Source organism: Solea senegalensis, linkage group LG18 (assembly GCF_019176455.1).
Source record: "Solea senegalensis isolate Sse05_10M linkage group LG18, IFAPA_SoseM_1, whole genome shotgun sequence".
NCBI classification, from domain to species: Eukaryota; Metazoa; Chordata; class Actinopteri; order Pleuronectiformes; family Soleidae; genus Solea; species Solea senegalensis.
Genome location: NC_058041.1, coordinates 7,456,510 through 7,479,910, shown reverse-complemented (window position 1 = coordinate 7,479,910; position 23,401 = coordinate 7,456,510). Strand labels below are relative to the sequence as shown.

The window sequence follows — 23,401 nt, the reverse complement described above, 5'->3', positions numbered from 1 at the left end:
AAAAAAGAAAATAAGAATAAAAAGGCACATGATCAAAAAGCAGATTCACCTAAAAAATAAGAATAAGCGAAAAACGACAAGAATATATAAAGATTAAATCTTATGGCGTTGTTTGAACGACAAATGCGACCGAATTATCGCTAGACGAGCCACTGTCACACATGGAAAAATGAATGGAGACAGGCGCCGTCTGCCGGTTACCATGGCAACCATGGCGGTAAAATACCTCTGTGTTCTTTGTAAAAAAAAAAACCCACACAAACAAAAAACACCTAATGTGCAGTGTTGACTTAGGATAAGAAACACAAGAGATGTCAGTCTGTTTTTATTATTATTCTTTTATATATTATTATTATGATCAGGAGTGATCACGTTTACACGTTTTTTTCTCCCAAAGAAGAACAAACAACAACTCCTGTGACTTTGTTTTTACTGACTTAAAAATTAAAGTCATATCTGAATGTTAAATTTGGTAGTTCATTGGAAAAAACAAAGATAACATTAGTGATCTTTTTCTTATACATAACAACATTTATTTCCAATGAAGGTTTATAATTTAAATCGCTGTACTCATTGTCATTTATCCATCCTGCAGTGACGCCGTTCCATTGATCCAGTCCAATATTTACTCACGCTCTGCTTTCACAGATCTGTAAATCATAAGCACACAGTAGTAGCGTCTCTGATGTAGTCCGGATTGCCTGGTGAGTGAGTCCATATGTTTTGTAATCTGCGAATTTGCACGATCTCCGAGTAGCGGACTCCTTTTTTTCTACCATTCCAGACGCTGGGCGGAAACGACATATTTTCAACACAAACATAAGGCGACATAATTACAGTATCAGTGCAAGACGAAGTATTTCGTGTTGTTTTTACATTTTAGTGTCGGCCGGAACCTTTAAACACCATTTAAATTGTAAGTCACTGAAAGGTGAGTTTAAATTTTATGTTCCCCCTCCTCCTTCTCCTCCCTCCAAACGTGTTGTTTCATTTGTGCATGAATTCAATGGTAACAAGCCTGTGGTATTTTCACGTGGAGGGGCGGGGGGCTGGCTTAACATGATATTTGTGCCGAATAAATGGAAACGTTTTTAACACAAATTGCGGGCTTTAACAATATTTATTCTCGACATAAAGCCCTGAATATGTTGCATTAGTTGCTAACGAGGAGGCAATATGGAGGAAAGAGCAGCTAGCCGCAAACTGTGGGTCTCTGCGAGGCTTTTGTCGTGCTGTTTTCTTTAGCTAGCTAACAAAAATGCCGCTAAACTGAGTATGCCTCGATTTATTTCTGTACCACGACAGTTAAATGTTAAATATAGCTTTATTATTATTATCACTGCATCCCCACGTGAGACTGCACACGCTGTTAAACCGCCCACCTCCAGGTGTTGCAGACCTTCTTGGTTGTTGGAGCTGGAAGCACCAGGCACGGCCATAAACACTTCACAGACAGACAGCCACCTCTGCATTACCAACACAAAACACCTCATCCACCTGCCGCAGATATCTTGGCGTTTAAGTTTAGCTTTATTTGCTCAGTGTCATGTTGTGTACCCCAGCGCAGACACACGTGTAATAACACTCCCACCCCACTCCCCTCTTAAAGAAAATAAAAGATCCTATGAGTTTACACCATGTCATAAGATACATGGGTCATGGGCGATGCAGATTAGGCATTGTTGTTATAATAGAAGTTAGTTGAGACAAAATTAGAGTATTGATTGAATCTTGATGAATCAATCTGCTGACCAGCAATCAAGCAAACAAAGGTAAAACTGCCTTTATATCTTATTACAAACATAATAATTTTTAAGTATTTGGACTGTAAAGTGAACAGGACAGCAATGTAATATTTTTCTGAAGTGCTTGGTGTTTTATAACACCATAGATACATCAGCTAAAACAGTAGACACACATGAAATAAGACATGGATTGCTGGTAATCTGCATTGCCTCTCATTGTCACCCATGAATCTTTTCAACAACAAATCCCATTCTCCAATGCTGTTTTCTCCTCTCTACCACATTGATTCCCACGTGCTTCCATCATGCAACAATCTTGACGTTGACCAGGAACCTGCTGGTCTCCAGGTCTACCTGATGAGCATGAGCCTGACTACAGAACCCTCTAACGATGGTCCCACTGTTACAGAAGGTTTTAAACAATATTACTTTTTAACATTTATTCTGTGTCATATATATCTTGTCAATGTGCGGTAAGGTGTGTGTGTGTCAAAAATCGAAGATATTTTATGTCATCAAAGTGGCACAATAAATGTTTCATGATTTTTTTCCCATTCATTTGTCAAGCATACAGAGAAACACGTCCGATGTGAACATATTTACTTTGCCAATGAATCAAAGCATCAGTGGGCAATAAGAGTTTTCAGTTTCAAGGTCTCAGGAACAGAAACTAGCTGCTCATCACTCCTATTTATTACCCATCAGAGAGCAAAATGACTTTGGTCGAGAAGAAGGACAAGAAGGCAGATGATGTGGCTGAGGAAGAGGAGGAGGAGGAGGAGTATGTGGTGGAAAAGGTCCTGAATCGGCGAGTGGTGAAAGGGAGAGTCGAGTACCTTCTCAAGTGGAAAGGCTTCTCTGAGTGAGTACATTTGGCGAGATATTATAATTGTATTTACAGATGTTTTATTCGTCCTGGCATATTGTGGCTATGTCACTTTTTCCGCTCAGATATTGTGTGTCACTTATAACAATGAATAGAATGAACTACCAGATTATTTAACAGATTTCTAAATTATGAAGTAAATACTGCGTTTTCTTGTACTGATCTCTGCAGTGAAGACAACACGTGGGAGCCAGATGATAACTTGGACTGTCCAGATTTGATTGCAGAATTTCTGCAGTCCCAGAAATCAGCACATGAAGGAAAAAGAAAGGCAGCTGGAGATGCGGAAGGAGATGAGAGTAAATCAAAGAAAAAAAAAGACGATGTAAGTTCCCACATCTTATTTGTCATATGTTTTTATGTGGTTCTCACACCTAAGAACATTATGTCATAAAACAAATGGTTATGAAAGGTGGTGGTGTCATCGAAAGTGTTATTATACTGGTCTTAAATCAGTTAATTTACATTACTAATTTGCATTTTAGCCATATGCCTCCTCAAAGAACCAGTACTGACAAAGATCATCATTTTAAACCAGTGCCACAAACTAACAAATATCTTTTACACCTGTAACATACCGTCTGACTAGTCTGTGTAGTCTTATGTTTGACACTTTTTGTCTAATTAAATAAACCCATCAGTTTTAGCTGGGATGGATTATGAGCCAGTAGACTCCAAGGCACAGACACACACACGCCACCACTGCACTCACACACAAATCGACAGTTGCACAAAAGAAAAACAAATTAAGTTAAAAAATATTTAGATTGTCATGTAAGGAATGTCACAGATTCTCCTCCTACTGCTTTTTGCCAGGAAACACCTGAGAGCCCCGTCAAGACATCAGGGTTGGATGAAATATTGGGGTGAATAACATAGTAGGGATTAGGGAAGATATTGGGATGTAGCGCACAGGTTTGGGCTTCAGGGCCCCATGAGTCTATTCCGTAATCCAAGTCTGATAAAACATTTTCCTTTGTTCACTATGGTCCCCATTAGCCCATGATACAAAACAAGATGGTATTTCTTTTTTTCTGAGCAGCCAACACTAGCAACACACAGAGCAATCATAAGAAGAACTGAAATAGACAGATGTTATTGGAGTTCAGGTATCACTTAAACCTCATCCTGGTAAGAAGCTTTTGGTTTAGGAAAACCACTAAACACTTCCCACAAGACAGGTTCAAGTCACAGCTTATCAAGATTATCTGTAGACCATAAAGAAATGACTTACTTTGGAATCAGTCAGACAGTTTCCCCTCCCTCACCTCCGTCACCCACTCGTCACACACCCACTAATAATAAAAACAGTAACAAAACTACCTGACTGAATCCAAATTTCCGTGCAATGGCAGACTTGTGTCCGTAAAAGATGTAAATAAATCCAGCATAGTCCAGGACTCAACAATTTAAGATGTCCACAGACTACACTCACACAATCACAACGACGGATGTGGCAGCCATACAAAGACAATATTTATCAAGAAAATACAGACGAAACCCTGTACTATTTAATTCAAATTCAGATACTAACCAATCGTAGCCGTAGAAATATAGAAACCAAGAAACTGCAGATGCTTTGAATTCAAACGTGTTGTTTTGCAATTGATCAAGTTTGTCTTTTGTTCTCTGATCCTCAGACAGAGAAGCTAAGGGGCTTTGCTCGGGGTTTGGACCCAGAGAGGATTATTGGTGCCACCGATTCCACGGGAGAACTCATGTTCCTCATGAAATGGTTTGTGTGAATCTTATAGCACACATTAATGTTTTGGATGTTGAATGTGCCATTAACCATGTCTCCAGACCAGATGCACATCACTTTAATTCTCTTTTTATGGCCCGAGCGCCAGCTGGTGTAACTGCTCTGATTATTCTTTTTCCATCTTTGAGCATACCTTTGAGGACGTTTGCCATGCAAAACTCAATCAACTTGGTGTTCACATCAGGACCTGGGAAAATTGGAATCTGATGAAATTTAGGGCGATGTGATGAATTTTAAAGAAATCATAGTTGAAAACACATTTTGTGTTCCCACTAGCCACACAGCCGGCTTCTGCCCAGTCAGATGCCACCTCTCACCTTCCTTTGATCTATATGCGGGTTACTATGGCAACCATGGCCAAAATAATGTTTGCGGGAATAGCAAGCGACAGGCTTCCGCCTTGCGTCTGTTCTTTCACCCTGACTGACTTTGCAGCCCTAAAAAGTTAGGGTTAACTGTTTCATGATGATAGCCTGCAAAGTCAGTCATTGTGCCACCTGCTGGCAACAGGAAGTACGCTTCAGTTACAAACGTTTCATTTACATACACTTTCAGGGTGTGGTCTACGTTTGCTATACTCGGAAATGTTATTGTGGCCGATCTCTAGTTGGTGTGTGTGCAAATAAAAATTCTAAAATTGTAATTCTAGTTTCTTTTTTGCTTGTGCAGGAAAAACTCTGATGAAGCCGACCTGGTGCCGGCGAAGGAGGCGAATGTGAAATGTCCGCAGGTTGTCATATCGTTCTATGAAGAGAGACTCACTTGGCACTCATATCCCACTGAAGATGAGAAAAAGGAGGACAAAAACTAACACAGGGTGAAAAGGCAAACAGAGTTTCATCGTTCGTTCAACTGGATTTTTGTGGGGTGGGCAGTGTGCAGCGGAGACAAGCAAGACACCATCGGAGTCATTCGATGTACTTTCACTCATTTGATTCTACTTTTATCTGGATATTATCTAAATGTATATAAGCTTCGGGTTTTCTCGACAACTCTTTCCATTTGAATGAAAAGATAGTATTACTTTACAGTATCCATTGCAGTTGTGGAGTCAACCGCCTATTTCAACATGATTTTAACATAACAATGTTCCAGTGCTCGGTCATCTTGCTAAGATATTGTATCAGTGAGGTGATGATTTTATTTCATTAATGTGCCATTTTCTTAATTCATCAGTGCATTTGAGGGCAAACTGTGCTCAACTTAGCTGTTTCCTTAAGACTTGTTTGGTGTACGGTTTTGAAGTCTCTTCAGTGATTTCATTTGTTCACTGGTTATATTTGTGGTGTTTTTCGTTGTGTCTTGCTTGTATCTTTCTGAAAATAAACCACTTTTTGTTATTGTGCTGTCATCACTGTTAATAAGAGGAGCTTATTACTCACAGGGCTGCAACTATTGCAATCAATTTTCAAGATGATCAGCCAATGTTTGGTCAAAAAAAGTACACAAATATTAAATTCACTGTGACTCAAGTAAGATTTTTACATTTAAGAAGCCTGCACTTCCTGCTTGAGATATTAAATAGTTATATTCTGGACCGAGCACCTGTTTTCCAGTGAAAAATACCAGTCATGACAACTGGAACACAAGAGTCACGGGTGAAAATAAAGACACTTTATTAATCAATAAAAACAATATTTGATTGCCAGCAAATATCTCAAAACAAGGAACTACATCCAAACTCAAAGCAGAGGGTGAAACTGTAATGGAGACATTTGACATATTTCATAAATCGTGACAAACAAACATGAAAATATTTACATAACAAGACAGACAAAAACAGTGCACTAAGTAGTAGCATTATTAAATAGTTGGTGTTGTACTGGGTTACACTGAAGTGAATGTTAACCAGAGTTTCATGCCTGAAAATCACATTTAATGAAAACATTTCTCCTTTCAAAAACAATTTTTTGGACATCGTATGTTCTGTTCTGCCTCTTACAAATATTCTAGCCCGATTCCTATCTCAATTGCAACAAGTGACCTGCTTTTTTTTCTTTTACAGAGGGTAATGTAACACATATACTGACAAACGTCATTCAAATAGACAAGTAATAGCACTTCTACTTTGAGAACATTTCCCCTCAGTTCTCAAAAACCTTTTAAAGTGTAGATAATGAAATAGTGAAATAAAGGCATTCAACTCAAAGTGGCCACAACACTCACTGTCATTTCACACATTCAAATAACTTATCTCACACAACAACTTGGCTCACTTTGTTATCAACACAAAAGGACTTGCTTTACAGCAGTTAAAAATTGCCTCACGTGGCTTTCTGTTGGCTGTCATTGGCAAATAAGTTTTCTTAAAAGGGATATCGCTACACCACAGCATTAACTGAGCCCGTTTTCAAGTTAATGCTCAAAATTGGGCATCCAATGAAAAACCAAATCCATTGCTTTAGTGTCCAACAGCCTAGAGTTGGTGGTGAACATACAGTACTCTCTGGAATTCCTGGCTCATCACAATAACTTGAACTTTTCTTTATGTTGACCACAGGCGGTGTGTGTGTGTGTGTGTGTGTGTCAACTTTTTAAATCAACTTAGAGGATGTAGATTTATGTAGAAGCAGATGTGGCTGGACCTATAACCTTGCTTATACTACAGATTATGAACAGTTACCAAGAGCCTTCCTTAACGCAGCTCTCATATTTAAACCTGCGGCAAAGGACTAGCAATAGACACGGCAAAATGCATACAGCCAAGCCTTTTAAAGACAAATTACAGTGCTATGTATAATTTATAAGAAACTTGATACATTTTTGCAACACAGTGTGCCTCCTCTCTAAAACATCCTTCGCCTCCCCTCTTGTAGGACTTCACCTCGAGGCCTCTTTGTAAGCAATGGCCGACCCAAGAACACAGCCTCTGACTTTTCTTGTCTCAACATCCACCTCCCACATATCAAACCCAACTTCTTTAGGGCCTCTGGACTTGGATGCCACTCTGTATCTGTCTCAAACACTGGACTCTGTGATGCAAACCCTCAGCATTAGAGTGTAGCATGTAAGCATTTAAGATGTATCGAGATCAAGCCTCATAAAACCTTTGGTATCTTAACTCCAACCATCGATGCTGTTCTTCGCCTGAAGATTTGTAACTTAAAAGCTTCAGTGACTATGAAAATCACTAAAAGTCTCCAGGGTGGGATGTAATCTGTCCGTCCTTTAAAACCTTCAGTGCATAGGTCCTCCAACCATCCACGATGACCGTTCTTTTCCTTACACTTTTCTTCTTTTAAACTACAAACACTCTCCATCCTCAGTGGTTTGGTGCAAAAGGATCAAGAGCAGCTAAAATTTTCCTAATAGCTCATTTTATGTCCTTTTATATCCTCATCTTCCTCGCTTATCGTCTCCCTCCCCCATCTAAACAACGTATGCCCTCAAACGAAGAGCTACTTCTGTTTCAAAGTTTTTCCAGGAAAATAAATGGAGGAACAGAATGAAAAGGGAGAAACTAATGCAGGAAGAGAAGTCAACAATGCCATTCTTCTACTCACCATAATCTTCTGAAAGGGAAAAAAAAGGACATCTCTCTTGCATCTGCAGAAATCTTTCTTACTGATTTAGCAAAGTGATAGAATAAAGAGCAGTTTGTCCCTCTCACTTCTTTTTGTCTTTCTGTTTTTTCTCTGGCTTACGGTTCTGCTCAGCAGCCGCGCTCAGGCTGCGGGGCATGATTAGCACGCTGCCATCAGTGCTGTACTGGAGCGAGTACTCGGTGGGAGAATAGGGCCGGCCCTCCTCATCTCGTAGCTGAGTGAACACCTCCTGGTAAAGACTTTGCATTTTCTGCTTCATCTGCCGGATGGAGCGAATGAACTCCATCTTCTCTTTCAGTAGACGGGCCTTGTCGCGCCTCAGGTCTTGGACACCCTGCTCCAGGTTTATGATGGCGTCCAGTTTGCGCTTGCGGCAGTTCTGGGCTGCCATTTTGTTCTTGCCACGCCTGCGGATGTCACGGATGAGAGCAAGCTGAGGTTCACTCAGGTGGTGCTTGGCAAGAAGCTCATTGAACTCTTCAACAGGCAAGTTGATTATCTTTTCATTGGAGAAGGGAATTTTCATGGACCGGGCCCGGCGTTCGTCACGGCTGGCGTGCTTATCGAAAAAGTCGTGAGCAGGCTGAAGCTTTGAACTCTGCTTGTCGCGGACCGTTTTCTTCCCGGCTGATATGGCGAGCTCTGGGTGCTCTGTGAAAGCAGAGGAAAGCGGCAGGTTGTAAGTATGATTGTGGCTGATGCTGTCGAGCTGAGGCAAGCTGTGGAACTGGGAAGGGTCCTGATAGCTCATGCGACAGAGTTTACTGTACCCAGGCTGGTGACCACCAACAGCACCTTCTTCTGTCTCCACGGTGGCTACCTCCGAGTCAGTGCTGTATCCCACGGCTCCTTCCTCTGAGAAAGTTGCAGATGTTGAGGAGGATGAAGCCGCAGAGGAGCAGGATGTCTCGGAGCTGCTTGGTGAGGCTGGGCTGTGGCTAGAGTCGAGGGAAAGACCAGAATCTGAATCAAGCTCTTCTTCCAACTGGGAAGCTTGGGCCTGGCTGAAGCCCTCCTCCATGGCAAGGTCCAACAAGCTAATTTCATCAAGCATGGACTCTTCCAACAAGGTGCTAAACGGATCAGGCAGAATAGGTGTGGATGTGACGTTGTTACTGGAACTGTTTGTGTGTGGCGGGAACAAGATCCCAGTCAAGTTAGTGGATCCAAATGTGGAGTTGATGTTGGTGGAGTTGGTGGAGGACAGTCTGACCATGGTGGTTCTTGGCGTGATGCTGACAGAGTCCAACTGGGGGGTGAAAATCTGGGTAAAGTCTTGGCTGCAGCTGGGGAGGGAGGCCTGGTGAAGGCTGACATCCTGGTTTATTGGCATTGAGCGTGTAGGAATTCCAAAGTTTCCCGATGGGCTTGACTCAGTTGTCCCACTTGTCCCACTATCACTAGTGGAGTTGGTGGAGAGCGAACTGTTGTTCACTTCCATTGCCTTCAAACAGGAAGATGTAGATTAGTGAAATCTACACATATTGTAAAATTATTATGATCTTTATATTTCATTCTTCCAACAGGTAAATTATGAATTTAGGTCAAATTATTTGACTTTAACAGAGGTAATGTTTGTATAATTTCTGTTTTGTTTTAAGATTTTAATTCAAAACGAAGGCACATACTTGCAGCTCCATGATCGCCATTATGTCTTGCCACTGCTGCTCAAGGTCCAACTGTGGCACTGCTGCAGGCAGTGATGGTGCCAGAGGAAGGCCCTGAGATGTAGAAGGAACTTCTTCACTGGAAACCGCTATTTCTCTGGTGACAGCCGGGGCTGGAAACTGAAGAAGAACTTCACGTGAATAAACACACTAATAACTTCACTGTTGTTTTCCCCCACAATAAATACTATAGTAATGTCACCCTTCACAATACCTGCATTTAATGTAAAACGGCTAATTTTACGTTCTAACCTCAGATTCTTCTCCAAATGGGAAGGTGGCCTCCAGTAGCCTCAAACATTCTTGTAGAGACAGTGAAGTCTGTGAGCCAAGACCTGGGAGCTAAATAAAAGCACAAATGTTGTGTATTAATATTATACTAGTTATTTTAAGGTGTAGCTGTTTCTAGATTGAACTGTGTTCACTCTGAATTTTTACAATGACTTGCAGCCATATTATGTGCTGACAGTATTTTATTCTTTTTAAATACAACCTACAAAATAATGCAGACATACGGAAGGCAATATGAAATCAGCTCTGAAAACACACTAGTTAAGTCATGCTTGTATTTTTTTTTTATAATAGACATAAAAGCATCCTCAAAAGACTGTATGTATAAGATTGCACTGTATGTTAAAAGTGATAAAAAAGAGGATGTTACAGAATAACATAATGGGAGGACAGATGTTGTGTGGTCACTTACATTATACTTTAACTTTTTATATAGGAGCAGCTACAACATATACCACAGGTGTATAATGTTACACGTATGGCTATACTACATCAATACACTTATAAAGACAGAGGAGCTATTTTGGGGAACCCTTGTTCTATATTTCCTGTAAATGTCCTTTCCACTTTCAGGCCTGGACTAAACAATCCTGGTTAAATCATTAATTAAAACATCACCATTAGAATTTATCAAAAATGTTTTGTGAAAAAAAGCATGTATTATTAAAAAAAACCCAAAAAAACAGGCAAACATTTGCTATAACTCACAGGATGCATTTTGACAACAAACATCAAATAATGTGTACGGCATGTGGATCGCTCGGTGTCTGAGAGATTCCTGTGTTTTTATGTGGAGGATGTCAAAGTTCACATACAGCAAACGCAGAGATTCTCCTCTTCACATATTACGACAACATTCTGCTCAGACACACTGTAGCCACTGAGCATAAATCCTCCCAATAAAAAACCTCAGTGCCCTTTTAACAGCGATACACTTGTGAGTAAATGCACCTGCTTTTAAACTACTACCTTTGCGTTGCTAGCTACAACTAAAATATCACCGTCTCAAAAACACGTCTTTGCTGGATGCAAAAACATGCAGAGGATCTCTGGCATCCATGTGAACGGCAGGGTTCACACTGGACATGTCAACAGCCCAGAGATGAACAACCATTCAGTCAATTTACAGTGTCCGAATTCACCTTTTGGACTGTGGTCCAGGGTCATAATAGTTTGGGATTTTTCATTAGTTTTGACTTTTTGTTTTTTTCAAATGAGTTCTATAGAACTGAAATTTTAATGATTATTAATCAATTACTAAAATTAATCGTTAATTATTTTGATAATCGATTAATAGGGTTGACACTTTCATGATGAGAACAGGATTTCTGACTGTTTTAGCTTCTTAAATGTGAATATTTTTTTTGTTATTTTGCTCCATATAACAAAGACTCATTCATTAAACATGAATCACTTGAGAACCTCATTATTCCCCAGTTTGACAAACACTGATCAACATTTTTTCTGACATTTTATGGACCAAGCGATTACTCGAATAATCGTGAAAATAACCTAAAGATTAATCAATAATGAAAATAGTTGTTAGTTGCAGCTCTAATTGGTTCTTGTTAATTGGTTTTAAGAGCGGGTTTGCTAGTTTTTAGTTTTTGTAAATGCTTACATTTTGTTTAGTTTTATAACGTAATATAACAGTCTACAAGAAATTAGCTTCAAGTTCAAAACGTACATCATACTGCTGAGGTTGGATGCAGTTAGTTTGCCAGGCAAAAATCAAATAGTCAACAAACTAAGATACACGAACATAACGTAAATAATATTAAATAACACTCATGAGACAAATCCCACTGCTTGTGAGCCAGGAGTCTCAATCTGAGGAAAAACATGAGCAAAATTAAAAAAACAAAACAATAAACCCATAGAATAGAGGTTTGATTCACTTGCATAGCCTTATATCCAACATTGTAAACAAAAACAAATTTAAAACATTTTATTATGAATGAAAATACAACAAAATTGCCAGCAGAGAAAAAAATAAATACACTTCATATGAACCCACAGGTTTGTGTATGAAATAAATTTACAAAGACGACGCTACAATTTTAGTTTGTTTTAGTTTCGTAAACACACAATACACTTTCAGTCAGTTGGCCGTTTTTATATTTTATTTCAGTTAACGAATATTTTAAGTATAAGTCCAAGTGGAGAGAACCCACACATGGAAACTTCAGATCGCAAACCTGAGTCTTTTTGTTGCAAGGCAACAGTGCTATTTGTAAAAAATAAAATAAATGCAGAACAAGAACAAAAAGAAAAGGCTCCTTTCAATTAACAGACGCAGACAGAGAGAGGACTGTAGCTAAACCAGCGCTGCGTTTACTTCTGGAGCATGAAGCATACTACTAAAGCATATGTGTGTGTGTGTGTGTGTGTGTGTGTGTGTGTGTTTGGCTCTTCCAGTGGACACACCCAAGCTTTTCAAAGCAGAGACTGTTGCTGATTTTTACATGATTTGAAACCCAATTTTAAACACTTAGCCACCCTTTTAATCATTACAATTTAGTAACACTGATTCTTGTGGGGTCACAAAGTCGGAAGACGACCTGGAACCAGCCATCAGCTCCCAGCTGCCATTAATCAAGTATCAAGGCACATACATCCACCTTCCACTGGACACAACACTGGACATGAGATTCTATTAACTCAGTAAGAAATGCTTTATTTAAATAACAGTTTTTAAAGCTCAGTTACCAAGTGCTGTACAAAACAACAAACAATAAAATACAGATATTTAAAAAGATCACAGTCTACAAACCTGCTCTGGAATACTCTCTCCAGTCTCCCCATCTACTGGCTGAGGCCCTTGTAGGTTGACTCCATTCCTCCAGCTCTCTTGTTCCTCATTCCTGTCTTTGTTCTCCTGTATGCTGGGCTTCTCCTCCTCACTCTCTTTCTGACGGTTGCTGTAGTTGAACACTTCTCTTCCCGCACCAAGGTCAATGTCCTGTCGCCATAGGATGTCAATCAAGTCAATGTCCTAGAAAAACACATAGCAACCATTGAAAAATGGCCCTGTACAGAGAAATGTTACTTTAATAACCAGATTCTTTATAGACAATGTAAAATCATATTGTGACAATGGGTAAATGAAATTCAAACTAGTTGGTCTATCTAATCTGATGATCTGAGGGGTGATTTTGTAATGAGAACGAGGCAGATCATGTAACAGAAATATGGTCAGATGATGCAACCATGACATAAACATTTAAGCATGGTGGTTATCATGTGATCAGAAAGATATATCAGTGTGACCCCTGAGCTATTGATAGAGCTTTTCCATGAAGTTAGAAAAAATTAAAATAAAAAGAATCATCACCAACCATAATAAACTACTGCACAGATAAAAAAAAAAATAGAATAGCTATACTTGCTGCTCTGAGAGTGCACATAAAGGAAAATGTCTCCTTGCTGTAAATTTAAACATCGCACTCAGATGACAACTTTAAATGTGGCAGAATCACAGCTGTAGTAAATGTGACTCAAGTGGTTCGACTAAAAATATCTGTCACAGATACCAGGGGTGTGGACCAGGGAAGACATCAACATGTGATTTGGGTTTATAATTTGTCTTTTATGCTGATTTGGCCAAAATTGTGATGAAAGCACATGCTGAAAACAATAAAATCGATCAATTAATCTCCTAATGTATCTTCAATGAACACCAAATGCCAACCCTGGACGTGTCTGAATAAGATGTTTATCCAAAAGGAGTAGTTGTCACAATTCAGGCCATTAAAACTGACCTATCAAGTAACAATTAATTTCTAAAGTGTTGGGTCTATTTTAACACGTATACATATTAAAATGACCTTTGACAACATTAACTTTGAGCAAATGTAAAAAGGGAGGTTTTAGCCTCCTCCTTGAGGTAGATGTTCCCCAGGTGCAGTACCTCTTTTGTGAGGTCGTCGTTGCCATCCCTGCTTCCCTGCTCCTGGTTGCCCTCCAAAGCCACAGCACCCAGGCTGCTGTCCGCTGTGTTCAGGTTGTATGTAGATTCAGGTGCTCCACTTCCTCCCCTCATGGCCGGGGTAGCGTCAGGGTTGTTTACGTCCTCTAGGCCGGCCCCATTGTCCAGGGTGATGCTGGGGCTGGACTGGCTGCTGGCGGACACCACTGTCTCAGAGTCACGATGCACAAGCCAGGTATTGAGCTCAGTACTGGGCACAGAAAGGCGATCCAGCTGACGCACCTGGTTTAATAGTCGTCTAGTGGTGAAGAAATGGTCCAGGTCCACACTCTTTGGATGGATGCCATAGCCGTCCAGCGTGTTGCGCAGGTTGTGAAACTGTGTCTGGGTGTAGGCTGAGCTAGGGCCCAGGATGATCTCTCTCAGTGGGGGAAACTGATTGCTTAAATAGCTGTCAACGTCCACTCGCACCCCGATCAGACTCAGAAGGATGGTGAACTGAATCAGGCCCTCTGTGAAGTACTTTTTCAGGTAAAGCATTTCTTTACAAAGGAACAAAAGGTGAAAGGAAAAACAAAAAACAAAAATGGGGCCAAGTTCCTTGGGTCAATACTTCTGTACTTAACGAGGAAGAAGGATACATGAACATAAAAAGTGGGTTAAAGTAGTAAGGGGACAGGGTGTTCACCAGGGTTTTGTACGTTTAAAATGCAAATAAGATTCCAAGGCTTGGTTTCCACTTCTGCCTGAGTCCAGTCAGTGCTCACAGCTGTGTTCTTCATCAGGATTTCATCCTCCCACTCCTAGCAAAAGTGAGAAATTACAGTTTTTATTGCTCAACTGCAAACGACATTTCTACACAACAATCACGCAGCTTTCAGACACACACAGGAAGTCTTTCCTACCTAAAACTGCATCAAGCACGTGAAGATAAAATTAGGGAAGAATCAGGACTAGCTAGCCAACTGCAACCACTCCATCCTCCCAAGTATAGACAAGTGATGTCGGCTCGCACCAGCGCAATGCCGTTTCATTACTGGCAAATCAGCAGAGTAGACATGACGACCACACAGCTTGAGCAGGCATCTCCCACCCTTGACAGGACGGCTACTTCTTGTGGGCGCTGTTGAAGGTGAATGAGGGAGTCGAGAAAGCTCGCTGGGCTGGCTTGCACACGCATCGACGACAACGTAAGGTGGCGAGCACGGTCCCTCCCTCCTCTCCATCGGTTACGCCGTGAGCTCCAGGGCTTTTATGTGTTTGAGAACCCGGTTGCAGACATTTCACACGTATCGTAGGCTTGCCATCAATGATAAGACGTGTCGCCATATTGGCAAATAAACTTGCATCTCGTTTTAATCTAAAAAGTGACAGGTACCTCTACTAGCATCAAACAATCTCCCTGGCAACAAGTTGTAAAGAGATGACTGACAGTCAATTTAGCCATTCACAAACATCAAACGCGATGATGACACATGACTCCAGCAAGCGCCAGCGAATAGAAATACAGCATGGGTGGGACCTCACGGAAAACTGAATTACTATTGGAACTCGAGGCATTTATACAGCGCTAGCCCCATTAGCTTGCTTGTGGCTAACTACCGTAACAATTAAAGCTACTTTGAAAAGTAAGTTAAAACAACACACGCTTCCACTCATTCACACACAAACCCTGTTCATAAACCCTTGGGTCTGCAAACGCTGACCAATGCCAGTACTCACTGCTGTGACATGCTTCGTTTTGTAATGCATTAGTTAATTGTAAAGCTCTTTATTTGATACTTACGTATGGATTGTCTCTTCATGCCCCCAAATCCGCAATCCGCTACGATCTGTATTAAAGCCCCGTTTCATGAAAACTTCCACAATGCTGTCACATTCAGCCTTTCCTCAGCAAATGGCCCACCGTGACTTGCAGATTTGCTAGCTGGCCCGGCTAGCCTAGCTGCGCCGCTTGACACCAAAACACGCTTCCACACTGGGCATGCGTAGAATATTCTAGTGGCAAGCTTTCATCAGCTGTTCTCAACATACAGGATACACCTTTAAAATCAACAATAAAGGCCATTTACTGTTACTTTCTAATGTATATATTTTAATCGAACTAATTCATGCAGTCTGTTGAAGTTCACTGAATGCACAGAAGTAAAAGTACATGAAAGTCGTCTCCACTGTACATTGATCAACATCAAATGTGCCTATATTTTTTAGCACATATTCCACTATGTGGGTCAGAATACAACATCCTTATCCAGGATAAGGACAAATACACATTTACTCTTGTTTTGCCTGTGACTTTAAAGCTACATGGGTCTTTAAAACAATCTTGAGGAAATTATTAGGAAATAATGGAAGTATAAAAATGAATGCATTGCTAAAACATGTTGATTGTAGTCAATGTGTGGTTTTTGATATTTGCTTTTATTCAGTATAAGTAATTGGAGGTTGGTGATGAGGTCACTGACTCATCACCATCACTGTTTTTTTTGGGTTATACTTCTTGCATCAGCTCCTGTTATCTTTGGTTTGTTCTTTTGTCTTTTAAGATATTTATCAATTTCTGCTCCTGTCTCCATGTCCATGTCATTCTGTTTAAAAGCTTTATATGATTTGTAAAATGTCAAATGCTATTTTATTTAAAGAAAATGTACGGAACACAAAGGCTCAACATTAAATTCCACTTTTATTTCTCCTTGTAGCTCATGACAAAATATTTCTTGTGAGAGTCTGAGAAACTCACTATATATTAACGCCCATCAGATTGACAGGCCTGTTGTGGTATCGCTTTGAAATGTCTGCTTCAATCTGTAAAAAACAAAGTTCACAGTTAGCTATAATAGCAAGGATGTAACATATACAGTGTTAATTATAATTGATTCCATCTGATCCTCAACTCTTATTACCCAAAATGTAATTAACTGTGGCTGACATTTGCAGAATCTAAGTCTACCTCCTCACATTTGCTAAACTCTGCAAGATTCATCCTGTGAACATAAATTTAAACAGTAATCCAATACCAGTTTTTGGAGTTCTCGGGTGCACCCTGCCAGCAGGTCGACACGAGGCTCCAGTCTCGACTGCTCCTCTAGGGCTTCCTGCCTCTTCTCAGCCATTGTAGCACCTTTCAGAACCAAAATGTCTGCCTGCTTCAGCTTCTGTCTCAGCACCTCTGACACACGTTCAACATACCTAAGAATACACATTTTATATAAATAATGACAAAAAGTACATCACAATGAGTAGTTAAGCAATGATTTTCCCCTAATTGTGCATGTTGTATTTCTGCATTGTTAAAGTAACTTAGTAACTTAGAAGTTATGCACAATGACAAATGTTTAAAACTTGATGCCATGAACATCAGTGACTGCAGCGTACCGAGGCGAGGCCTGGATCATAAACAGATGCTGCATGCGGAGAGAGGTGAGCCTGCCCAGAAGGTCCTGCACTTCAGCCAGCATCTTCTGGATGTGCTCATGGGTCTGGCCTTGGATGATAGAAGGAGCCAGCTGGAACTGGCTAATAGACACCACGTCTCCCTCTTCTCCCATCTCACTGATGCGCTGGGTTAGGAACACTTCCAGCTACACCAACATATAAAACCACTGTCACTTTTTTGGGGATAGATATACTAATCTGTCACTTCACTCAAATACTAGCACAAGAATAAAATACAATAAAAATGCTCCATCTCTGACCGGGAGGTCACAAACATTTTGTCTAACGCCAGGTTAAAACTGGATGCATGTGCAGTACGTGACTGTAGCAGTGCAGACCAGCTCAACTAAATGCCAGAACTCTTCTACATGAAGCGGAGCACATTTTTTGCAATAAACTTTTACTTTTAAACAGGAACGTGCGGCTTGAAAGGAACATAGGCTTGAAACTGTGAGAAATAATTTTCACTTTCTATTTTAGCTGTGAATCTGGTGCAGCTCACTGTACAAAACCACAACTAGTTGACAATGAAAAGGAGGCGCTTATCAATGCAGACATTGAGTCACATGCATCTGGTGTGAATCCAGCATAATGTTTGGTGCTGGGCAAGTGGCATAGAGATGCTCAGTTAATACTGGGTGAGTTTACCCTTCTACTCAGAGCTGTCCACATGTGATTTGATGACGCAGGGTGGACGTAAAAACAGGTCTGAACAGGGCCTATGACCTTAATTTCAGAGGAGAATTTGAAAATAATAAATACATTTGTACCTCCATGAGCTCATCAATGAACTGACTGCGGGACTGAGAGTTTTCCAGCAAACTTAAAGCATCCTCTCCTCTTGCCACACCCTCAGGACCTACAAGGTGATGCACTCATCTTTAGCAAACAGAAATTCAACAGCTGAACATGAACAAGTTTAACTGGAGGCATAATGATCAGATTTTTAAATACTCACAGCCTGTACCCACATCTACAATTTCGATTTCTATGGGAACAGCTTCACTGTCACCCCAATCGATGGTGCCTGCACCAGTGTCCTGTTGGGGGGGACAGATATTAACATATTTGGGTAGTAGTTAACATTTTTTCAGACATACAAAGACCCAAACATATTACTTGTAATATATTACGCTTACAGATAGCTATTAAAACAGCACAGTGGATCACAAAATTGACCCTACCCTCCATCCTCAGAAGGGCCACAATACCATCAAAGACCCACCCCACACACCCCCAGCACCACCCCTTCACACTCCTGACGTCGGGCAGATGATACAAGAGAGTGAACTGTAGGACATCAAGGCTGAAAGATAGTTTCAACCCCCACACCATAAGACTACTTAACAGCCACAAACCACTGCCCCTCCCACCCCCACATAATCAACAAAGGACTCAATACCACTCTCTGCACTTTGTACAATAATGTGTACTTTCTGCGATCATGTACATTTATTTTTTTCTTCTTTTGTAATTAATGTAAATAAATGTAATTCATTTATCATCATGTTTACATATAAATATTTGAATAATATAAAAGGTCAACAATGACAATGTATATAATATTAAAAAAGAGAGGCATCTCATACCTCAGAATTTGGCTCCAGACTGATACCCCAGTCTATACCATCCTCAACAGTGATGGCAGAATCCACAGCATCTGCTCCTTTGCCAAAGTCGCCCCAGTCAATCTAAAGCAGGTTTTAAAAAGAACAAAAAACATGAAAGTAATATGAATATAAAATAAAATTGAAGAATTTATAAAGTAAGAAAACAATAAGTTTATAGGTTACAAACATTTGGCAGCCCATAGACAAGTGGAAAGGGAACTGGGCATGTAACCAGTTGCCAGTTCGAATCCCTCCCAGGTCAAAAGGCTGGGCAAAAGGTAAAAGCAGTGGGCAGCCACTGAGCAGTACCCAACACCCACTGCTCCCCGGGCCCTGCTCAGTGGCTGCCCACTGCTCCTAATTCATCCTCTAATAGAAGATGATGGGTTAAATGCAGAGGAATTTCCCTACAGGGATCAATAACATACCAAAAATGTCAACTTCATGACCTTGGCTCTAACAGAGTATGTAATTGTAATTATGACCCAAATTAATGCTTAATATACAGTAAAACTAACCGTATCCTCATTGAGTGTCTCAGGAGAAGCATCCTCCACAACTGGCCTCTCAACCACAGTGGGCACACTCCCTGTTCTCCACTCATAAAATGTTGCGTTTCCTCTCTTCTGTGTAAATGTCAGAGCGGGCAAGACTGGATCAGACCTGCGAGTAACAGGGGAGGTGAAAATACATGAATAACCCAGAAGGAAATGAAAAAAAACATTCCCATGGTTTTACAGTGTACACACTTTTCTTTATGTATTTACACTAAGAATTACATTTGCAATCAATGGTTGTTAAATAAAATAGCATTTATTTCATGCGATACTGAACCTCTCAGTGCAAGCCAGATAAAATAAAGGAAACAGAATTGTAGAGAGACAGAAACGGTGATGGCTTTTTAATTGTATACTCACCAGTTACATACAAAGTTTGTGAAAGCAATATAAAGTTGGATTTGCTCTTCTAATTTTGCTGCGTCCTTCCCAACTTCCTCAAGAACTGAAGGCAAATCTTTAACCAGAGCCTGAAGCTCACGGGCCACATTTTCTCCCTGGCAGAAGAAAAAGTTAAGTCTTACCACTCAGCATGCGACTCGTATACACTACATGGACAAAAGTATTCAGACACCTGACCACGGGACTGCAATGACATATTAAACATTTCCAAATACAATACTTTAATATGGAGCAAGTCCCCCTTTTGCAACTAAAACAGCACCATGTCCTTTTTAGTACTTACTTAAAAAAGGGCCTTCTTCAAACTGCCACAAAGTTGGAAGCATTGTTCAAAATGTCTTGGCATGCTTGATAATGGATTTGGCCCAAAGCCTGATTGAAACACCTGGTGTTTCAATCAGTTTCAATCAATACTGGTGTGGCCGAATACTCTTCATATAGTGTATTTCAGCTACTAAAATGTATGATATTGCAGTGTATGCATTTCCACATATTTATATGATAGTGTAAATATGTTTGCTTATCTACTTACTTTGATGCCATACTGTTTGCAGGCAACGTAGTATCGTTCCCTCAGATCTGCAGCTGAGCTTTGGCACTCGACTTCCCGCCTGCTCAGCTCCTGCTGCAGCTGCTGGGCTCTGGCTAGCTGCTTCCTCAGAGCCGGTCCTTCATAGCTCACATTGCGAATCAGCAAGCTGGCCACCTCCGCTGTGTACACAGACATTCATAAAAAAAAAAGAAAAAAGAAGTTATTAAATAATTCTGTACATTCAATTACTTTGTTCAACTAGACGAATACCATTATGCAAAAAGAATGCGTAGATCTCTACAACAACTGTAGAGGTGTGAGTTTTCTAATCTACGGAATAGAAAGAAAGTGTATTTACAAGTTGGCATATTTGGGTTTCCTTTATTTTCACATTATATTGACTTACCCAAGTAGATATTATCTGCCTCATAAAGGGTCACAATCTCCTGCCAGTCCTGTACAGTCAAAAACAAACAACAATTCTAATCCAGATCTTAAGATTGCTTAGTTTTAAAAACAGAAGAACATTAATGACATTTTTCTTCAGACCACTTTGTTTAAGAAACTAATTAGGAGTGACATGCTGTGGCAGACAACAAAAGCTTGTTTGCCACCTCTCACCTTCATCCTTTGAGATGAATATCTGCCAAAGATGTTCTTGGAGGAAGCCTCTGTTCCCTTCAGTAACTCAACTATCCTCAAGCAGTGAAAGTAGTGAATGTCTATCAATGAAGCAAAACAAAATATTGGATTATTACTTGCATATGTTTACACAATCAATTTATTTTTTATATATAATTAAAATATCTTGAATGAATACAGTTGAGGGGTAATGCTTACACAGCAGTAAAGGTATCTTGGTCTAGAATGTAATTAGTCTTCTATGAGTCACATAGGGGAAAAAATGCTTATTTTGTTACAAGACAAAGTACAAAGTGACCTGGCTCCAGATAATACCTCAGCAAATACTAAGCTTGTGTTTGTCGGATGATATTTAAACAAAAATCATTTTGCAAGATCATTTAACGATACAAAATGCTTGATTTCAAATCCTCAAAGAGTCACCAATATGTTAAAATTATTCTTTCTATCTGTTGTCTTGCAAAAGATTTTCATGGTGTTCCCTAAATTGTAGTTTGACCTGGACAAATGCATGTCTGCTTTATACATAAGTGTAATGGCAAACATAAGACAGCATCTATATTTTATGTGACATGAGAAATGTAATAAAAAGTTAAAAAAAAAGAAAGTGTAAGATTTAAGATATAGAACAAATTGTTATTTGTGTGTTTTTCAGTTGTTCTGGAAATATCTTCAAAACTGCTCATTTCTGTTTGATAAAAATAAACTATTAGTTATGAATAATGACAGTATGGACATGAGGGACTTACAGGAACCAGACAGAAGCTGTGTAATCTCCTTATTCTCTGGCATGTCCTGGATGGCAGCATTGATCTTCTCTCGGATTGTTTTCACTGCATTTTGCCACTTGACATTACAATGACGTCGATCCAGCAGCCAGTCTGTGGACACAGGAGTTTATACATCATGAGTTATTGTGCTGCTTTTTTTTTTATTTAATTTTTTTACAAATAATTTTTGAATAGCATTTGATGTTAGTGGTTACACATATTACAAAAATTCAATCAAAAGTTATATGTGCACAAAATACACATTTGCCAACTCCTAGCTAATGGCGAGATACTTTGCTATTTAAAGAATGACTAACGTTTGTTGTTGTAGAAAATCCAAAAGAAAGGTTTTATAAAGTGTGTATCATCTATTCTGCACTTAATTTGTATCTGTTTGTTTAACCACTTTATTAGGAACACCTGGACACCTTCATACAGCTGCCCTATTAGCCAGCCATGTGGCAGCTGTGTAATGCAACGTCAAACATCAGAGACATTTATTGATATTTTGGATGTCAAATAAAAACAAACAGTCCGTTTCATCATTGTGTCTTTTGCCTCACCCAGAAGCTTGCTGGTCTGAATGTCAATGGGAAGGTTTTGAATGTTCTGTTGAAGAGAAAACATATTACAAATCATGAGTGACTTACAATGTATTCCTTGTTCTCTAGTAAGTGCATTAAAATAAACGTTATATCCTTGTACAACTTGTTACATCATACGAGCTTGACAGAAAACATAATTTAACTTCGCACATGAACAAGTGCTACTTATTTTTCATTTAACTTGGCTCCTCACCGTGTGACAGCAAGCTAACGTTGGCTAACAGGTTGATAATAAACCGCAATCAGCCAGCTTACCTCCATTATCGCTTCACCGTGTGACGCAAAAACGAAAAAAGGTGCTTCTTTTAGTTTATGATTTCATGTTGAACGAGATTCATTAAAAAAGTGCATATCCAACAACATACGGACATTAATTTTGACGTAGTGATTCCTGTGTTTACGACACGTTACAAGAAGCGGAACCAGTAAACGGAGGCAGTGTTACGTAGTCAATGCCAGTGACCAATCGTGAGTCAGATTACTAAAGGCCGAAGCTGATTGGTCAATATGGGTGATGCAATTACAGAATTCGTCGAGAGAGGGCGATGTTGTTTCTTTAAAGCTTAGCCCATGACAGACAGACAAACAAATAGATAGATAGATAGATAGATAGATAAATAGATATTATTTTATTGTTCTCTAAATATACATATTTATTTATAATTGTATTTTTTTGCACACTTTATCTTTTGTCACTACACAATTTTGGCAATGCCAATAAAGTAATTTTAAATTGAAATTGAATTGAAATAGATCGATTGATACATGGATATTACAAACTAACATAGAATGAAACGACTCAAGTGAAGTTCAAGTGCAATGTGTACTTTCACTTTGTTACAGTCCACTATACTGGCAGTAGGTTTTGGAAAAGATGTTCAGATCTGTTACGTCCCCAAATAAACAATAGTTAAGTGGCTCAACACAGCCAATAAACCCCAACAGAAGCAGATGCAGTGCCTCTCAAGGGATCCCAGATCATTTGAATGGATGCTAAACTTGCAAAGTAAGCGTCTGTGATTTT

General features: G+C 39.7%; 3 protein-coding genes across 9 annotated transcripts; 1 reads left to right on the top strand and 2 right to left on the bottom strand.

Moving 5' to 3' along the window:
- Positions 1-742: 742 nt before the first annotated feature.
- On the top strand, positions 743-5,733 carry cbx1b (chromobox homolog 1b (HP1 beta homolog Drosophila)). 5 transcript variants are annotated; one of them, XM_044013648.1, is made up of 6 exons: positions 799-931; positions 2,076-2,157; positions 2,451-2,607; positions 2,803-2,956; positions 4,272-4,366; positions 5,063-5,733. In XM_044013648.1, exons 2-6 carry the CDS (start codon positions 2,103-2,105, stop codon positions 5,202-5,204), a joined length of 603 nt encoding a protein of 200 aa, XP_043869583.1. In that variant the 5' UTR covers positions 799-931; positions 2,076-2,102; the 3' UTR covers positions 5,205-5,733. The 5 variants fall into 5 exon arrangements, with proteins under 5 accessions (XP_043869586.1, XP_043869585.1, XP_043869583.1 ...); XM_044013649.1 differs by having other exon boundaries at positions 853-916; XM_044013651.1 differs by lacking the exon at positions 2,076-2,157 and having other exon boundaries at positions 743-931.
- A 259-nt stretch (positions 5,734-5,992) lies between these two features.
- nfe2l1b (nuclear factor, erythroid 2-like 1b) lies at positions 5,993-15,812 on the bottom strand. 3 transcript variants are annotated; one of them, XM_044013644.1, is made up of 6 exons: positions 15,611-15,812; positions 13,807-14,627; positions 12,670-12,891; positions 9,858-9,947; positions 9,567-9,725; positions 5,993-9,382 (listed from the first exon to the last, which is right to left on the bottom strand). In XM_044013644.1, the coding sequence occupies exons 2-6, from the start codon at positions 14,362-14,364 to the stop codon at positions 8,000-8,002; spliced, it is 2,412 nt and encodes an 803-aa protein (XP_043869579.1). In that variant the 5' UTR covers positions 14,365-14,627; positions 15,611-15,812; the 3' UTR covers positions 5,993-7,999. The 3 variants fall into 3 exon arrangements, with proteins under 3 accessions (XP_043869579.1, XP_043869580.1, XP_043869581.1); XM_044013645.1 differs by lacking the exon at positions 15,611-15,812 and adding an exon at positions 14,730-15,242; XM_044013646.1 differs by lacking the exon at positions 9,858-9,947.
- Positions 15,813-16,488: 676 nt separating this feature from the next.
- Positions 16,489-22,798, bottom strand: cdk5rap3 (CDK5 regulatory subunit associated protein 3). The gene is made up of 14 exons (XM_044013083.1): positions 22,633-22,798; positions 22,336-22,381; positions 21,752-21,883; positions 20,982-21,082; positions 20,767-20,815; positions 20,361-20,539; positions 19,787-19,923; positions 19,388-19,532; positions 18,849-18,950; positions 18,218-18,299; positions 18,030-18,118; positions 17,200-17,405; positions 16,842-17,013; positions 16,489-16,629 (listed from the first exon to the last, which is right to left on the bottom strand). The coding sequence occupies exons 1-14, from the start codon at positions 22,636-22,638 to the stop codon at positions 16,564-16,566; spliced, it is 1,512 nt and encodes a 503-aa protein (XP_043869018.1). The 5' UTR covers positions 22,639-22,798; the 3' UTR covers positions 16,489-16,563.
- Positions 22,799-23,401: the final 603 nt, after the last annotated feature.